The sequence below is a fragment of the Trachymyrmex cornetzi genome, unplaced genomic scaffold (assembly GCF_001594075.2).
Source record: "Trachymyrmex cornetzi isolate Tcor2-1 unplaced genomic scaffold, Tcor1.1 scaffold797, whole genome shotgun sequence".
Taxonomy (NCBI): Eukaryota; Metazoa; Arthropoda; class Insecta; order Hymenoptera; family Formicidae; genus Trachymyrmex; species Trachymyrmex cornetzi.
In genome coordinates this window covers 822,327-839,692 of record NW_017300132.1, presented here as the reverse complement: position 1 = coordinate 839,692, position 17,366 = coordinate 822,327, and the positions used below count along the sequence as shown (strand labels likewise).

The window sequence follows — 17,366 nt, the reverse complement described above, 5'->3', positions numbered from 1 at the left end:
AATAGAATTTTTTATAGAGATGTATATAGTTTCGCGTATATAAAGAAATCGATTTTTCCCTTCGAGAATGGCACGTGATCGCGGTTAACCGCAAGTTCTGTGGTGAAAACGGCAAGGCTATGGAGCGAGGTGCATAATCGAATCGACGACTTGTCACGACCACGATGGAGACAATGTAAAATTTAAAGAGAGACAGGCGGCGTAGGTAAGAGATGCAGGTGGAGGAAGAGGACGATGGTGAGCGCGAGGAGACGGGATGAAACTGTGCTTTTTGCGTGCACACGGCGCGGCGGCGGCAAGACAGGGCCAGGTATACTACTCGCGCTAAGGTCGGAATACGAAACAAAAAGAAAAAGGAAAAAAAAGAAAGGGAAAAAGAAAGCGGAGGAAGAGAAGCAGGCGAAGGGCCTAGGGTTCGCAGCCTGTTTCGGTCGTTCATAAATCCTCCACCTTAGCTTCGTTCCCCCACCCCCTCCCTCCGTCCTTCTTCCTTTCTTCCCTTTCGCGCTTTCGCACACGTTTGCACACACGCAAACGCAAATGCAGCTGAACACGCACCACCACAACCCACCTTACTTTCTTATCCAATTTCTTATCCCTCTTTCTTTTCCCCTCCCGTTGTCTGCGTCATTATAGTCCGCGGCCTCTCATTTGTTTCCCTGTCTAAGCTCCCATTCTGCAGCGAATAGCGAGGGAAGTCACCCGCACAAAGTCGGGTAGAAGCTGGAGAACGAAGTGAAATGCACACTCGGATCTCGGTATGGCGTGCACAAAAACGGGATACGTAACAATGACATAAAATTGGTGCAAAAATAGCGAAGAATGTATCAAAGTGCGAATAAGTTCGATGAATTCATCATTTTTGCTACCTTGTGACATTTTGAAATGATGCATAAAGCTATTTTACATGTATATAATGTTTATCGTAAGCTCCTTAAGCCTATTCTACAATTATGTAAATGTAATTGTAAGTGGTTGTAAGAGTTGACCAATCATAATCGAACTCGAGGAGATTATTCGATTGTGATTGATCAGTTCTTACAACTGCAACCACTTATAACTACGCTTACGCAATTGTAGAATAAGCTTTACGATTCTTGCCACAGCTAATCAGAAACGTCAATGGTACCACGATGCTTCCGATTGCAAGAATCATAAGGAGCTTATAATAAATAGAAGAGTCTTAAAACATTAACAATATAGGATCAACTTTACAAGATCAAGCACCCTTTAGTTCATTGATTGGCACTCTCCAAATCTGAATCAGTGAATAGTCACTAATTACCAGTGGCATACTTGGTACTGATAATCAGTAAAGTTCAACTAAAAAAGGAAGAAGAGAGTTTGAGCATTATATAACTAAAATATTGATATTTGCATGTTAATTTCAATCTGAATTTCAATCCAATATCATAAATTCATTGAATTTAAGCACAAAACAAGATTAGTTAGATCACATAATAAAGATTTGCTAGGTTAGGAATCTCACATTTAATTCACTGATTACCATTGGCATACTTGGCACTGATATCAGTGATTATCCACTGATTTAGATTTAGAGAACACGTGCACTATATGTTGTGCGTGTATTGTGCACGGCCTAGCTTCGTAAACAGTTCGTCACTGCGCAAATTATCTCAGTTGTTTAATACGAAGATGACTCTCCGACAGCGAGCTTCTCCGAACGGGCCGTGTGACGAGATAGCGAGCTAGCGAGTCTCACTTTCGCGGTTATACTATAAATATATGCTATTCTCCGTTTACCGAAGTCATATGCATCCCGCATGTTTATTCGTCGCCGTGCGATTGGATGGCATAATACTCGTATCAAGGAGACATGGTAGTGTCTTGCACTAAGAGCACCATATCTACCGTGGATCTTTAGGCGAGCCGTCGAGTTTTCCAGAATCAAAGCAATTATCGAATCTCAATATGGGCTGAACCGATCGAGTTCTAAGTAGAGTCAATCAATAGCTATTCAAAATATGTAATGATTATGGAGATTACATCCCAGCTAAGTAACGCAGGTTCGACGCACACGATCCACTTCGTACGCATCGGATTGTGTATCGATCTCGCGTGCATTTCCGGTGATCACAATTACATACATTTCGCTGATTCAATTATAGGAACGACTTTACGACGCAGTTTCCAGATCCCGATACGCCCCTGGTGCCTATTGCATCCGGGGCCCGTGCACAAGGTGCCCGGCGGGGCCCCTGGGCTCGCGTTCACGATACGTATCCGCGATACATCGAGAAGGTGATACGCGCTCGCGCTCGCACACGAGTTGGTATGTTGGTGCGTTTCGTGGTGGAGGGCAACGGAGGTGGAGGTGTGTCGACAATCAAGATTACGTGGGCGGATACACGCGCGGCCCAGCGCCGGCGGCCTGGCAGCCCTGTGCGCGTCCCGCTTCTTCTTATTCCACTTTACCTTCTCTCTTCTTCTTCCGTCCCATCTCGTCCCGTTCCTCCTCCAGCGCTCCCGGCCGGACCCGGGCCCTGGGACCCCCTCTGGGTCCACCTCGACTCGCTCTCGCCACCGACGCGTAGCTCGCGTACCAGTTCCCCATTCCCCCCCTATACATTGAATCGTAAACTGGCTGGTTAAGACAATTCAGAATTGAATCGCTTCGCCTTTCAAGGGATGCTCGCTAATAAAAAAGGAATGATTAGAATTTGGATAAAAAAATTATTTCAATAAGTAGATATTTTTCTAAAAACTAATTAAGATAAAATGAGAAAATATTTATCAAACTATAAAATTATATTGTTAAATATAAATACTGATCGTATATTAAACTGTTTCACATGTATGTAATATTTATTTTTGTACGGAAAGTATAAATTTCCAATTTCAATCATTTTTTACGGGAATTGTGTATATTAATGAATTTAACTAATTAACGAAAAAGAAATTGAGTTTCAATATTCAATCACAGTCAACGGTATAATATTGGAGTCGCACACGTACCATTGTAACGCAGTTAAATCATAAAAATGTAAACCCGTCGATTACTTTTGAAACTTCTGATTGGAATCTCTCTGTCTGTGAAACCATCGACAAGGTCCAGAGACACCAAGATCGTATTGTCCCTTTTTCTCCCTCATGCTGTCCTCCTTCACGCCCGAACACATCATGGTGTGTTAGTGGTGGAGAACGCGAGATAAATTCATGAGCGCGATGTCCTCACGACCACGTAGCCGCGCGCTTCGAGCGGCTTGGCCATGTAAATGTAAAGAGGGCTTTGCGAGAAGCGAACGAGTGGAGCGCATTTTATTAGCGCGCGAACGGGTAAGGTTCGAGAGATGGGAAGGTGGAAAAGAGGGAATCTTGTAGGTTCGCGCTTTTGGACCGATCTTGCCTCGCGCGAGCACACGCGTGCGATTACAGCGTTGTTTGTACAAGTTCTCTTACATACAAAATCGATGAGGTAAAAGAATTTAAGGGAGAGTCGAGACTGAGACAATTTGTATGCAAGATCAAACGTCTACATAAATTAAATGTCTACTTAAAGATTCGTACCGTCTAAAAAAGAATAAATATTTGCAGCGTCGGGCGAGATGCTTTCGTTGGAATATGTCTTTTACAATCTTCTTTATGCATTACGTTATTGTAATGTTTTTCAATCTTTTTCATAATACATTAAATAACTAACTAAATGTCTCGAAATGTGTCATTAAAACATGCATATTCTTCAGTATAAATTCTTTGTATCAAATATCGTTAACACATTCACAAATAATAAGTGAACTACCAAAATATTTATTTTTTATCATATTTTAAAAATAATTTATCGCAATGATGAGAGATGTTGCTTCAATTAAAATAAGAGGAAATATAATTTAGATAATTTTTATCATTTTTTTAAAGTCATTTTTTACTCGGAGACCTTTTGCGACACAGCGTCTGAGAAATCCTATTTCATTGCAACAGCACGCATACGAGAACCTATTTTTAATTAGCAGATAATTTTTTTTATCTCTTATATTAATCGTTAATTATTTCTTGAAATTCTTATATTATTTTATCTACCATGAAAGAAACGGTATTACGAATGCACGAATGACTTCACACATTCGAAAATAAGATGTCTCGCGTCACAAGTTCAATATTGTAATCAACATTGCCGGTGGCAAAGCATAGGCCTGTCATTTATCCCATATTGCGAGTGCAGATTGGAGAGCGAGCGTAATTTCAGATGAACGGAATGAAGCGTGGCGTCGCGATAAAAAAGGGATTCTCCGTAGTTTTGTGTCATGTTCGCGCCATGTTGTACATTAGGCGTGGGATATACATCTCGCGCCGAGCGGACAGCGAAGATGAAGAGAGAGACGGGCAGATTCGCCAGGTAATTGTACAAGGCAATCACGTGCGCGTTACGGCGTTCTACTTAAAAAGCGTGACAAAACGCAGTAGCTCTTCTAACTCCGTACACGGAAGGGAAAGAAAAGGAGATAGAAAGGAGGAACACAAGAGAGGCCAGAGCATAACTAAAATCTTCATCATTGGATAAAAAAAGTTTCTCTCGACGCATCCATGACACAGAGAAAATCGCGAAAGATATTTGAGAGCGATGTTTTCTCATCGTAATTTAAAAAGAGACAAATTTTTTTTAAGTAACGTTTGGAAACACGAATGTAAAACCACCTCGAGCTTCTTCGTGTCGATAAACGTCCTTCGATTCTTCAGTCAATAGAGTCATTAGTCACGGCTCTCGATGTACCCACCATATTCGTATACCTGCGATCCTCTACGGATGCCGATCTTTTCTGCCTGCACGATGAATGCATTCCGTATGGTATTTCATCTTAAAACCCTCGTTATGTTGCTTATGTTTCGTATCTTTTGGAAATATTGTTTCATATTTTCTGAAAATCACTGAACAAATATTGGATACATTCCAGCATTTTCCAGCAAGAGACACAGATGATACAGTGTAATACGTAAATTACTATTTCTTGTTTGCCAGTGTTAATCCTTAGTACACACGATAATTTTTTAGTTGTTTACTACACACAATAGATTATTCATGTCCTGAATTAATTTTCATTATTTCTGCAAATATACAAAAATTATTACGTGATTTTTACATATATTTTAACAGTTTTAGAAAATATTTGTATATTTAAAAAAGGAAAGAGTAGAGAGACTATTATTTAATCAGATGCTCCTAATATTTTAAAGAAGGAAATGTACAAGACATGAATGATCAAATTATATATACTAAGAGTTAAACAAATGATCCACTAAGGTCAAGTTCCACTACTGACGATTAACTCTTAATCAAGGTTCAACTTATTCATTGTCTCTTTCCAATTTTAGAATTGGACAAAAATGAGAAACAAGTTGAACCTCGGTTAAGAGTTAACCATGAGTTGTGGAACTGGATCTAAGGCCCGGTTGTATCAACGTTACTTTGACTTTAAGCAAAGCTTAAAACTCTCTCTCTGTCTCTATCTCTCTTTCGCTTTAAAACGAGACAGAGAGAGTTTTAAGCTTTGTTTAAAGTCAAAGTAACGTTGGTGTAACCGGGTCTTCGTATAATGCACTGTCATCTGTATCTCTTGTTCGAAAACCATCATGGCCAATATGTTTCAGGTAGAAATTTCGTTCATTTTTTCAGCACTTGTTAGACAGTAATAACTTTGTTTAGTAACTGAGAAGTAAAATTACTTAGGATCTCAATCAAGATCTAAACAATCAACGCTTTTAGAAAACTGTTCGACACGACAAGTAAAACGGTTTTCCAGCGTTAAAGAGTCAACAATGAATAATGCAAGTTGCAGCGCGTAACATTTTTGCGCACGAATTACTTTGTTAGTGGCGCCTGCTCGACGACGATGTTACCTGCCTGCTTCGCATGTCGATTTTACCGAAACCTGAAAAGGCAGAGACGACAAAGAGAAGCGGCGTAGTTTCTGTGTTACAACCGGAACTCGAAAGGCGAAGACTTGGTAAACGTCGCACGTACAAAACCTACGAAGGGACGTATCCTTGTATAATTGAATCCTACGGGTAAATCGCGTGTTTCAGCTGTATCGGAACGGTGAAGCAACAAACGCTCATCAGAGAGGTGTCAGCTACATCTTGTCATCGGATAAACTGTTTATGATAATAAGTCATTTTGTGGAGACACGGTAGAGCGAATATTTGACGAAATGTAATACTGACACGTTCATCTTCATATAAATGATGTGAATCCATTGGAAAAGTGGAAAAACATCTATTTAGTACTGCTCTACAATTTAGTGATAAAATGTTAGAAAATTATTTATCTAGACTAGAAAAATATTATAAATAGTAAGAATATTTCTCTTTTATTTTAGTTTTTCTTTTATTATTCATCACGCACTTAATCACGAAAATTATTTGTTAGGGCTAAAGATATTTTTATTTTGTTTTAATTTAATGTTTACTTGGTTTTTTCGTTATTTATCACGCACTTGTACTTTTTAATTCACATTAGTGTATAATTACGCTATCTACTGAGCAGATTTCACATCGCTTTTGGAATCTTCCTCACAATCGCGAAGGATACGTCGGGCAGAGGTGGAGATTGGTCTAGAGCCGCGATAAATCTAGCGGCTGGCGCGATAAATTTCTTTCGCAGAAACATAAAAAGCGCATTAACTTTATTCGATTATGTACCACGCGACAAAACTCCTAATCGCGTTACTTGTAGAGAGACTAAACGGAGTAAAAAGGAAATAATTGAAAATAATCATAACTGCACGAAAAGAATGATTTTTCTGAAAAATATTCACAATCTTATTGGATACAGATTTGAAAATAGTTTTGTTGGACCATCAACATAATTTTATTAGAAATTCAAACTGATTGCTAGAATATCAATTTTTTTGTAGCATTGCTCATCATTTTTGAATTTCCAATAAAATTATTTTAATGCTCCATCTTTATTTCCAGATCTGTATCCAGCAAAATTTTAAATTTTTCAACAAAACGGATTGATATCATTGATCTGCAGCTAAGAAATTTCGACATCGTATGATAATCAGTAAAGTCTCATGCAAATGTAATAATATAAACGTGAATATAATATATGAATGTCAAACACAGGTAGCGGCATACATTTGTAGTTTACAGTGTAGCAGCATAGATTTGTAGTTTAAGGTGATATCTAAATCTCAGAATCTCGGAGAAAAGTATCCCGACGTGTGTTAATAGCGTAGGCCGCTAATTCGCATATAACTTACGAGCGGCACGGTCTGTCTTCTACGAGGTATCCGAGGACGAATCTCTGACTCAAATGAATTAAATGCACGTATGCGAGACGCGCGCTACGCAGCGTTCGAATAGCCTATAAATAACACTACGAGCGAGCATATAGTGCGCCGTTAGGCCGGATTTGCAGCAAAGGCGCGGCTCCGATCGATCCGCGACGTTTCGCATATCGATAGACCGGCGACCGATCTCGCGTGTAAATACCTCGATTAACGAGGCTTTGACTGATCGTAATCGAGTTTTCCAAACTCGTCTTGAAAGCATCACACCGATTCTTGAGCGCATAGTCTTATTCCCGTAAGACACGTTTCCCAAGTCTCACTCGTCGTCTTATTGTTACTCCTCACTGTTATAACGCATGTTATTATTTTTCAGACCATATATAATCGATATAGGAGCTTGCTTGTCAAATAACTTGCTTATAAAATAGTTCATAAACAATGTGAGGAAAGTTTTTAGAATTCTGCATATGTTCATAACGATTTCTCGCTACGCGAAATTCACTTGACTCGTCGAAGTCGCAGAGGGGTGTAACTCGAAGGGCCCAAGGCGCGCTAAATATAAGACTATACGACTCAACCCCGCGATCCCGCGCATAAGCGCCAGTCGCGGAACTATATCTGCGAGTTCATCGAAAATAATTCCAGCCTTCAGGCCCGCGACGTTTCACGACTTTTCGTAGTAGGGGTTTAAGACATTCACTACGTTCACTATACTGTCTAAATTGCCGACACTTTCGAGTTGAGAAAATGCGATCCTGGCGTAGGGCCAGGATCGCGATCATAGATCACCTCGCGAAGAGTGTGCAGAGTTGCGAAAAATTACCTCAAGCTCGGCACAGAGTTCCACCGACAGCACCGACGTCAATGACTGGCTTATGGCGTAAGTCATCGTAGAAATCCGCGAGAGATATGGACGTGAATAGCATTGTTCATTTCCACTTTCGTCACCGACTCTAAACGTTTTCACAATAACTCGCCAAGAAGATAATCCAAATCGCGCAACAATGATAATATTAAAAAAAATGGTGATCCCTCAGTGTCACTTTCCTTGAGTCATTATCTCCATTTTTCTTCCTTCTCTTCTTTTTCGTGGTCGCATTTGAAGCGCGTGCCACTCACACTGCCGTGCACCATATGGTTTCCTTTCCCTTTTTACATGTTGTCCTCGCGACAACGCGTTCGGTAAACGACACAGCGATAAATATTATAACTTGAGATCTCGTGGATACACCGCACTTTCAACGTCTTCAAAGCTCGCCGTATATCCTTTGGATAACATAGAAAATAATTGCGCCACTTGATCCAGCCAATAATACGAGTATTAATGATGTAGGATTCCTTGGGATCATAAAAATTGATACAACTCTCATTATAAAGCGTCAATTTTTTGACGAGTCACAGGATTATCGTTTGGCAAATTATAAAGAGTCATCTTACACCGACTTGCGCATATCCGACGTAGAGAGGGATAAAGTTTGGCCAAAGGCCTAATCTCTCGCCTTTCCACATCGCGCTGATCGGCTTTCGGCTCGTGCTTAAGCCGCATCCTTTTACCCCGTTTCGGCTCGACCCTCGTACCCACACGAGCTTCTTTCCGTCGCGTCGTCGCGGTCTCTATATTTCTTTTTCAAGTTCCGAGGCAACAGGGAAACCGGGCAGATGTTCTCGGGCACCGCTTAGCTCGCCTCATTACCACGAGTCACGTTAATGAGCTTGCGAACCTTAATTCTTCACCCAGCTTCGCCGACCCTTCTCCTCCTCTTTCTGCCTCCCGAGATTAAACCAACCGAGACGTCGCGTGTCTGCTCGGCGATCACTGAATTATCACCGCCGAAATTTCAAGGAATTCTCATCTATTCAATAATTCTAATTATCGCAAGCTGCACTTCTGTTGCACAATGAAAAGTTTACTGCAAAATTAAACGAAATCACGCTAAGCTATGCTTTGTATTAATTCATGCGTATCGCATTGACTTTAGAAGCTATAAATGAAAAATATGAGATCGCAAGAGTTTAAACTTTCGAAAGAAATTATTAGAAATTAATGAGAATCAGCATTGTTAAGCGTCGCCAAGAAAGAACGAGCTGTGATCATAAGAATTTCAAGAAAATCTCTGGGTTCCTGAGACGGATGGGTCGTAGATAAAGATAGATGTGTCGGTTTCCGGTGTGTCGAGTTAACGACTCGAGTTTTATCTGTGGGGGCTGTTTCGGTAGGAAAAGTTGAGGCGTGGAAATGAGTGGAAGAAGAAAGTTACGGATGGATCGTGTGCGCGAGATGGAGAGACAGAATTTCGAGAGTACGGAAACAAAAAGTGTGAAAATAATAGGAACAGTAAATAAAAAAAGGAAGAAAGAAAAAGTAAAAGTTTTCCTAGATATATATATTTTCCATAGATAAGTGAAAGTTATCTTATGTCATATTATAAAATAAAATAATTGGCTTGAAGTAGATAACTTTTCGCGAGAAATATTTTAAAATATTTCACCAGAGAAAATAAATCAGGTACGTTGGGTGTATGTCTTTGGTTACATGGATATTTTAAAAACTCGCAGAGTGTGACAGACGCTTAAAGCAGTGGCTGCGAAGGGAAAAGAAAGAGAGTAATAGAAAAGGAAGGAAGAACAGCAGCCAGAGGCAGAACCATACCTCGAGTCATCTGGCAGTCAGCAGGATTGGAAATAGACACAGCTCGCTCTTTCCCTTTCTAGCTTTCATCCTTTCCTTCTCTCTTCCTAGTACAGGAACTCTCAATCTCCGTCTCTCTTTCGGCCATTTCTCTCTCGGTGCGAAAAGAAAAAACGGAGAACATGAGTATGCCAAACCCGGCGGAGTCGACGATGTTTTCATTGTAACGGTGTCCCTGGTCCCTCCTGATTCTTTCAGTCGACTTTTTTATGGGATCCGCTACTAAGCAGCCTGTCAAAGCGTTCTAATTTTTGTCCCGGCGTCGCCGCTTTATCAGGGGAAATAATTAAATCGTTAGAAAAAGTGCATGATGATTCGTCGCAATGAACTCCAAACGCTAACATTTTCATCGTTCTATGTAAATTAATTAATATTACTGTAACAAACGTATATAGTTATTTGATGATTTAAAATCTCTGATGTGTAATTTAAAAGCGCTAATACCGTGAGGTATTTTTGCATCTTCTTGTCCTATTAAGAGTCACGGGGCGCAATTGAGAGATCCCTCGACCTGTCAACGAGTATCGTGACAAACGTTTTAACACGTTCGACCACTGTAAGCAGGCAGCCAACAGGCAGTAATCAAAATCCGTGGACACTGAGCAAAGTCAAACAGCCGACCCGGTTGTCTTTACTCAGCAAACTCGTGGAAGCGCGGAGCCAATATTTAGACAGCGACCGACTCAAACATCGTAATCCGCCTTAAAACGTTGCGACACGCGCCAATCGTCTCTCCGTCCCTGTTCCGCAGGATGCTATTTACTTTATCATTCGCGATGCACCGTAATCACTGCCGGCTAATTAGATCTTTGTATTTGTCTCGTGATATTGGGACTTCTTTCCACACGTGGTACTCTCCTTTCCGTTTGGCTGCGAGATTCGATTAACTAAGAAAATCTCATTCTCTCGTGACCTCGAAGAGAAGTGTTCGACCTTCTTCATAAGTTAGCTACAAATCTGTTTCGATTATTAATGTACGAGATGTGACATTTTTGGGATTCAGTACAAACAGACCACCTGACGCTGATCGTGAAATGGCCGTGGCTCATTACGTCAGCGCGATGACATATTTATGAGAAACTTTTAAAAGAGAGTCCATAATGGTACTTAAAGGAAGAATACGAAAGAATAAAGAAAGAACACACAGAAAAACACTTTTGCTGAAGAATCTAAAAATTTAGATAAAGAAAAATTTGAAAATTATTTCGTGGGACTGTCAAAATAATTAGGTAGAACGCTTCAACATTGATGACAATGCTGCAACAAAATTTTCAATTAGTTTAAATGTCCTACATAATTATATTGATGATCCAAACAAAATCATCTTCAGATTTGAATCTAGCTAAATTTTTAGATACTTTAGCAAAATTGTTCTTTCCAGTTTCGAGATTATTTTTTGACGCTTTAAATTTTTTGGACGAAAAATGCAACGTGTCTTCTTTTAACTTGCATTTGTTTTAAAGCATTCAAAAACTATTATTTTCCTATTACTATACATAGGTTTGTGTACATTTATTTGAAATACATTGATACAGCATCATAATATTTGATATTGAAGACATAAGCGCACGTTTACTGTCTTGAAAGGCACAACTTTACTCGCACGAGACTGCTGTTAATGAAATCTGTGTGCGGAAGAACCCGGACGTCGAAGGAAGAGGATCTTTGAAGGCACTGGACACGCATCGTTTCTCGATGTTTCGAGCGTGGCGAATTGCCATCATTCAAAACGAGACGCTCTGCCTCTTTTGCGGCGGTTTGTCTCCTCTCTTCTGGACCGCGATCCTCCTTTCTTCGAAGTGAACGAGCGCGCACATTGTGACGTCAGTGAGAATGACAAACAAAAACGCATTATCTTATCCCGCGAACAAAGTTATACTTTGATCATATGACTGTGCCATTGATGGAAGACACCTGTCTGTGTCAAGAAGCGACACGAATAGAAGCTTTGACGAAGAGACACGCGCCATTTGTCGCGTTCACGAAGTGTGTCGTAATTTCATCCGTCAAACATGAATGCTTTTTTTCTCTCTCCCTTCGCTATAAATCACAAACGTCTCGGTAGAAATATGTTTCGTTAATGAGAATTATGCAGGGAAGAACAGTATTTATTGAGATCTATTAGCAATTTTTGCGAACGGCTTTCACCAGGGTTGCCACAAAACTGGACATCGGGAAAATCAGGGAAGAAAATTGAAAATGGCCAGAGAAATCAGGGAAAAGTCAGAAAATCTTCTGGAAAATTAAAATTTTTATTTTTTTAAAAAACTTTGATACTGTCAACTTAAAATTGAACAATTAAGTGCAAGTAGTGTTAGCAACAGTAACAATACATTGCTATGTTAAGTTGATCTTTCAACAAAATATTTAACAATTCCCAAATCAGAACAGATACAAAACATGTCAAAACATTATTTACTGAAAGTCAGGAAAAATCATATGAAATTTTGTCTGGAAAATCAGAGAAAAATTATGAAATTTTAGGACAAAGAATTTGTGGCAACTCTGTTCGCTCTTTTATAGATAATAGTCGCGAGTGAATTAAAGTTGCAATTAATTTTATGTCAACCAATTAATTTTATGTCAACTTTATGTCAACTTTATGTTTTTTAGATTATCCAGCAGCTCCACAGCGATTGGAACACCCGGTAACGGCAGCGGGGGTGGAGGCGGAGGTGGAAGCGGTAGTGGAGGTAGCGGAGGTGGTGGAGGTGGGACTACCGGCAACGGGACTTCCGGTAGTGATTTTCTACGTAGAAGTCATCCCCTCGCGGAACATACGGCCCTACATCCCGCTTACCGGATCAACTACATGGACCATCTCTACCATCAGCTCCAGGCCTCCACACACAGTCCCAACGCCTCACTACACGGTAATTATCCGACTATATACATATACAGATAGAAGTGTTAGCGAACAGAACAGGGCACAAAAAAACTATGCGCTATCCCTTCTACTATGAATTGGAAAGTTCCGTAAAGGAGACCCGCATTTCCGCCGGAAGTCTCTCCTCTAACGTACAAAAGCGCTTCTAACCCGATTCATCACGCATGATGTGTGTCGTGGTAATAAAGCGCTTTACATCCCTCTTCGAATGACAATTAAGACGGTGTCCATTTCGTTGACACAGCTAATCCGTCGCTGTATTTTACGCGAATATTATTTTCTTGTTTCTGTTTCCAGGACTGGGTGGTTTGGGGCCCGAATACCTCTTACACGCAGGTCCTGCCAGCACCCTCGCATCGTCCGAATTCCCGTTCTCCATTGATGGTAAGTCCAATAACTTGTATCCTCTCTTTAATGTCCATGCTGACGTGTGTACGTGTGACTGAGTTATGTGTGCCGTGCCTAGCTAACACACATAGGTATAGTGGCACTACTGGCAGGTAGGAGATCGACTGGTTAAGAGGCCGAGAGGCTAAAAGACGACCGAAAGGGTAAACGGGGCCTCGTTAGCCGCCACCGCCGCATAATTGAATCGACTCGGAGCGACACGACCTCATTAACACCTTAGCGCCTACCCTACAGGTTGTCTCACATTTCCTCTTTCCGCCCTCTTTATCTTCTCTTTCTAATTCTGACTCAATTTCTTCACTATGCGTAATTTTCATATATATATGTGTGCGTATGTGAACATACGTACTGTATGCATTTGTATGACTATAATATGTATATGCGTTTTCAATAATCATGATACTGTAATTGGAAACTTAAATATTTCCTATCTAGCTATCTTAACGTCAAAATATTGAAGCATTTAAAACGTTGAATCTAAGTCTTTTTTTGTAGTAACAGAAAACTATTTATAAGATATACGAAGTTAAGAGTTGAAATGATCGCGGTTTTCGATTTAGCACGCGGGCAGAACCTGTTTGAAAAGCGCTATAGTTGCCGTGGCATGTTTCGCGTAGTAGCATCGGAGGAGCCGCGCCGATCGGAATGGACGATTGCACCAATTTACATGTCTCAATCCCATGTTCGACCTGCATGCGCGAAGGAGCGAAGAGAAGAGCTGGAACATATCGAGCGTGTCGGGGTCCTGGAACTCGCGGAGAAAAGGGGTACTTTGGTAGATCGAGCGAGGGATGAACGGTAAGGAACGAAGGAGAGCCCACATTCGCATATTCATTAAAGTCTGCGAGAACTCTGCGACGCGATGCAAACCGGATATGGTGGAACCCACTCTTTGGTCTCTCACAGTAAAGACCTAAGATAACCGATTCCCATCACGAGTCTGAGTATTCGATCGACACGTAATAAATTACTTTATTTTAATCGTCATCGTCAATTCGATTTGCTGCCTTTCTGGAAAACAATCAAGAAGATTAATTTATAGAAGATATAATTTCTCTGACATCGCAAATGACAACCGGATCGAATATAACATCAGAAAACCGCGACAGTAAGTTTGCGAAAAAGCAAGTGTAGCAATGTGAGCCGATAAATCGCTCATTGAGCATGCATCCCATGTCATGCGGAAAAACCGCACAGCAGTTTAAGCCGTCGGTTTTCGTTCCGCTGCCGTCGTTGTTGACCACCGTAAATTTGATCATTGACCGAATTAATAACCGATGAAGGGGACAAAGCAGAGCCCTCCGTGCGGGCCGACGCGACGAGACAAGGAGGAGGAGAATGGGTTTCGCAAATAAAAAAAAGGAAGAAGGCGAGCAAGGGGATCTCCAACTGCGAGTAACTCTATACTCGTGCGCGAACGAGCGATCAACCGAGTGGAAATTGAGGAGAAGGGTAGGCTCGCTTCTCGTGCTCGTCTTCTGTGTGTATCGCGTTGCTCCTTACACAGAAGAAGAAGAAGGGTAAAGAGGGAGGAGAGGATGAGAAGGAATGATGGAAGAAAAAGGGGTACGAAAGCGAGGTAGAGAGCACTCGCGGCTTAATCCCGCGATGGCAGAGCAAGAAATCGTGCTGGGGGAGGGCAGGAGGAGAGAAAGAGAGAGAAAGAGTTGATAGTGCCAAGAGAAGGACAAGAGAGCGTAACCACCACCATGTAACCAACGATGGTAAGTACAAGCGAGCCGCCACCATGCTCTTAAGAAAGTGGTTTGTATATTACGTCGTTACGCTGCGGTCACAGGCAAATCGCCGCTAAAACGTTCAAGCCACAAGATCGGGCTCTCCTTTTAAGTCTTCTCGACTCTCCTCTCTCTCTCCTCTCTCTCTCTCTTTCTACACTCAATATTCTTGGTTCTTCTCAATCTTCCATCCGACTACCTATGTACCCGATTACCACCTCAGTGGTGAATGTTAAAATGCATGTTCCGAGGAAGATCATGTTAGTACATGACAGTGATAATTAAATTATAAATTCTGTCAGCTTTCTGTTTGACATAGAAATGGCGAGTGAATGAGATTGAAAAAGTAATTGGGAACTGAAAGTTGGAAGTTTCTATTTACATGAATATCAAGTTAAATTCGTCCTTTCCTTCAATTTCAGTTTCAGCATCGTCGCGATTAGGAAGTCCGCGAGCCTCAGCGATCAGAGCGAGTCGGAAAAGAGCACTCAGCAGTTCACCGTATTCGGATAGGTTCGACATCGACAGTATGATTCGATTTAGTCCTAACAGCTTGGCGTCAATCGTCAACGGTTCGCGAAGTAGTAGCGCGAGTGGAAGCTATGGACATCTTTCTGCTGGCAAGTATAAAATTTCTATTTATAATTTCAATTATACACTGAGAAAAAAATGCTGTTGATTCAATTAAAGTTTATATTACGGGCTGTTACTAACATAAGTAATTAATTCATGTATATTTTTATTGGCATAAAGGCCTTCATTATTGAAATAATAATTTATGCCTTTATGTCAATAAAAATATACATGAATTAATCACTTATGTTAGTGATTCTAATTCTTAGAACTAGGAAAGATACAGCATAAGTTAAACCAAGATTAAAGTCAATCTAAATTGGAAGAAAATGGATGTAAATCAGTTTAACCCCCACGCGAGTACTTATGGGTCAAGAGGCAAATATATACTGTCAGTGCCGCTCTAGCAAACAGATATGCTTTTAAAGAACGATCGAAGGCGATAGGCGGCGACGTATTACAGTACCAGAGCATAAAGCCATTATATAGGCGGTAACCTTCTTGCTCGCGAGTTACGAACGCCCGGTAATTTGCGATTAAATGAAGTAATTAATGAATTAAAATTCAGACGGCGTGGCATGCCGGTCGTTTGTCGGCGTTGCATCGTCGAATACCCGCAGGATGTTGCCGCTCGTTAAATTTGCCTTCGATGCATACGCCATTGTAAATACTCATCACCTGTATCGTTGTATCTCTTTTATTTATTTCGATTTTATTCTAAACAATTTTCAACATTCTTAATTTACATTTCTACAATTGTTAACGGAAATTAAATTCACCGGAATTCTTTAATGATATTTCAATCGTTTATAATATTTATTCTGAATTTAAGCGAAGCTATGTCGATAGCAGCGATAAAAGCACAATCATAAATACTCGTATAATTAATGTATAAATATGTAAGATTACATTCGGATGAATGCAAGCTTCTTCGAGTTACCATGTATGCATAGTATAATAGTACAGTTCTATCTACGCACGGTTACTTTATGGTTTCGTAACAGAGGCTCACGATTGAAATGCAAGCTTAGCCTACGTGCCGGAAGTTCGACGTGTCGTGCTCGGACTGTCAAAGGAACGGACATACGGTCCGATTTCGTTGTTATTCTTATATCGCAACCATATTTGAGCGATTCGATGTAAAGCATTAAACATCCGATACTCGTAAATTGCTAAATATTCGTAAACACCTAAACATCCTTCATAATTTCATCATAATATCTTGAATAATAATATCTGAAGATCTTTTATTTTGAATATTACTGCTGCAAAATTAACGTATTCTTGGCATTATGACAGCGAAACAAACTCCACATCACCAAATAACCATATAAGATATAGATAAGAAAACTATATAGATAGTGCTTTATAAAACAAATCGTGTCATGTATATGGTACATGTATCAGTAATTAATCAATCTACATTGTGTTGCAGCAATGAGTCCAGCATTAGGCATGCATCCCGCCAGCATGACGCCACACCTGCAGCAGTTACAAGCTCACCTTTTGAGTCGCGCGGCCGCGGTGGCGCTTTTACCACACACGCATCCCCTTCAGCCACCCGCACCACCGCCGCCACCGCCGCATCCTCATTCTCACCCTCATGCTCACGGACTGTCCCCTCATTCGCAATTGTACCCCGGTGTGCCACCTCATTCCACGTCGTCGGCGACGCTCAGTCCGCACGGAGCCGGATTGCCCCCGAAAAGTGAGGTAAGCGAAAAAAAAATTGATAAGACTAACAGGGTTGGCAAAAGTCCACATTTTTTGGATAAAGTCCATGCCAGTGATAAAAACCGATATTTTCCGGAAAAAACCGGCAA

At 40.8% G+C, this 17,366-nt stretch overlaps 1 protein-coding gene across 1 annotated transcript in view; it reads left to right on the top strand.

Annotated features, from left to right (window-relative positions):
- Window positions 1–234: 234 nt before the first annotated feature.
- The window catches only part of ci (transcriptional activator cubitus interruptus), a 31,610-nt gene continuing 14,478 nt past the window's right edge, over window positions 235–17,366 (top strand). Inside the window, exons 1-7 of the mRNA XM_018518839.1 lie at window positions 235–413; window positions 2,130–2,403; window positions 5,828–6,021; window positions 12,553–12,812; window positions 13,124–13,210; window positions 15,393–15,590; window positions 16,979–17,256. Coding sequence (XP_018374341.1) covers window positions 235–413; window positions 2,130–2,403; window positions 5,828–6,021; window positions 12,553–12,812; window positions 13,124–13,210; window positions 15,393–15,590; window positions 16,979–17,256 — 1,470 coding nt within the window. The remainder of the gene's footprint in view (window positions 414–2,129; window positions 2,404–5,827; window positions 6,022–12,552; window positions 12,813–13,123; window positions 13,211–15,392; window positions 15,591–16,978; window positions 17,257–17,366) is intronic.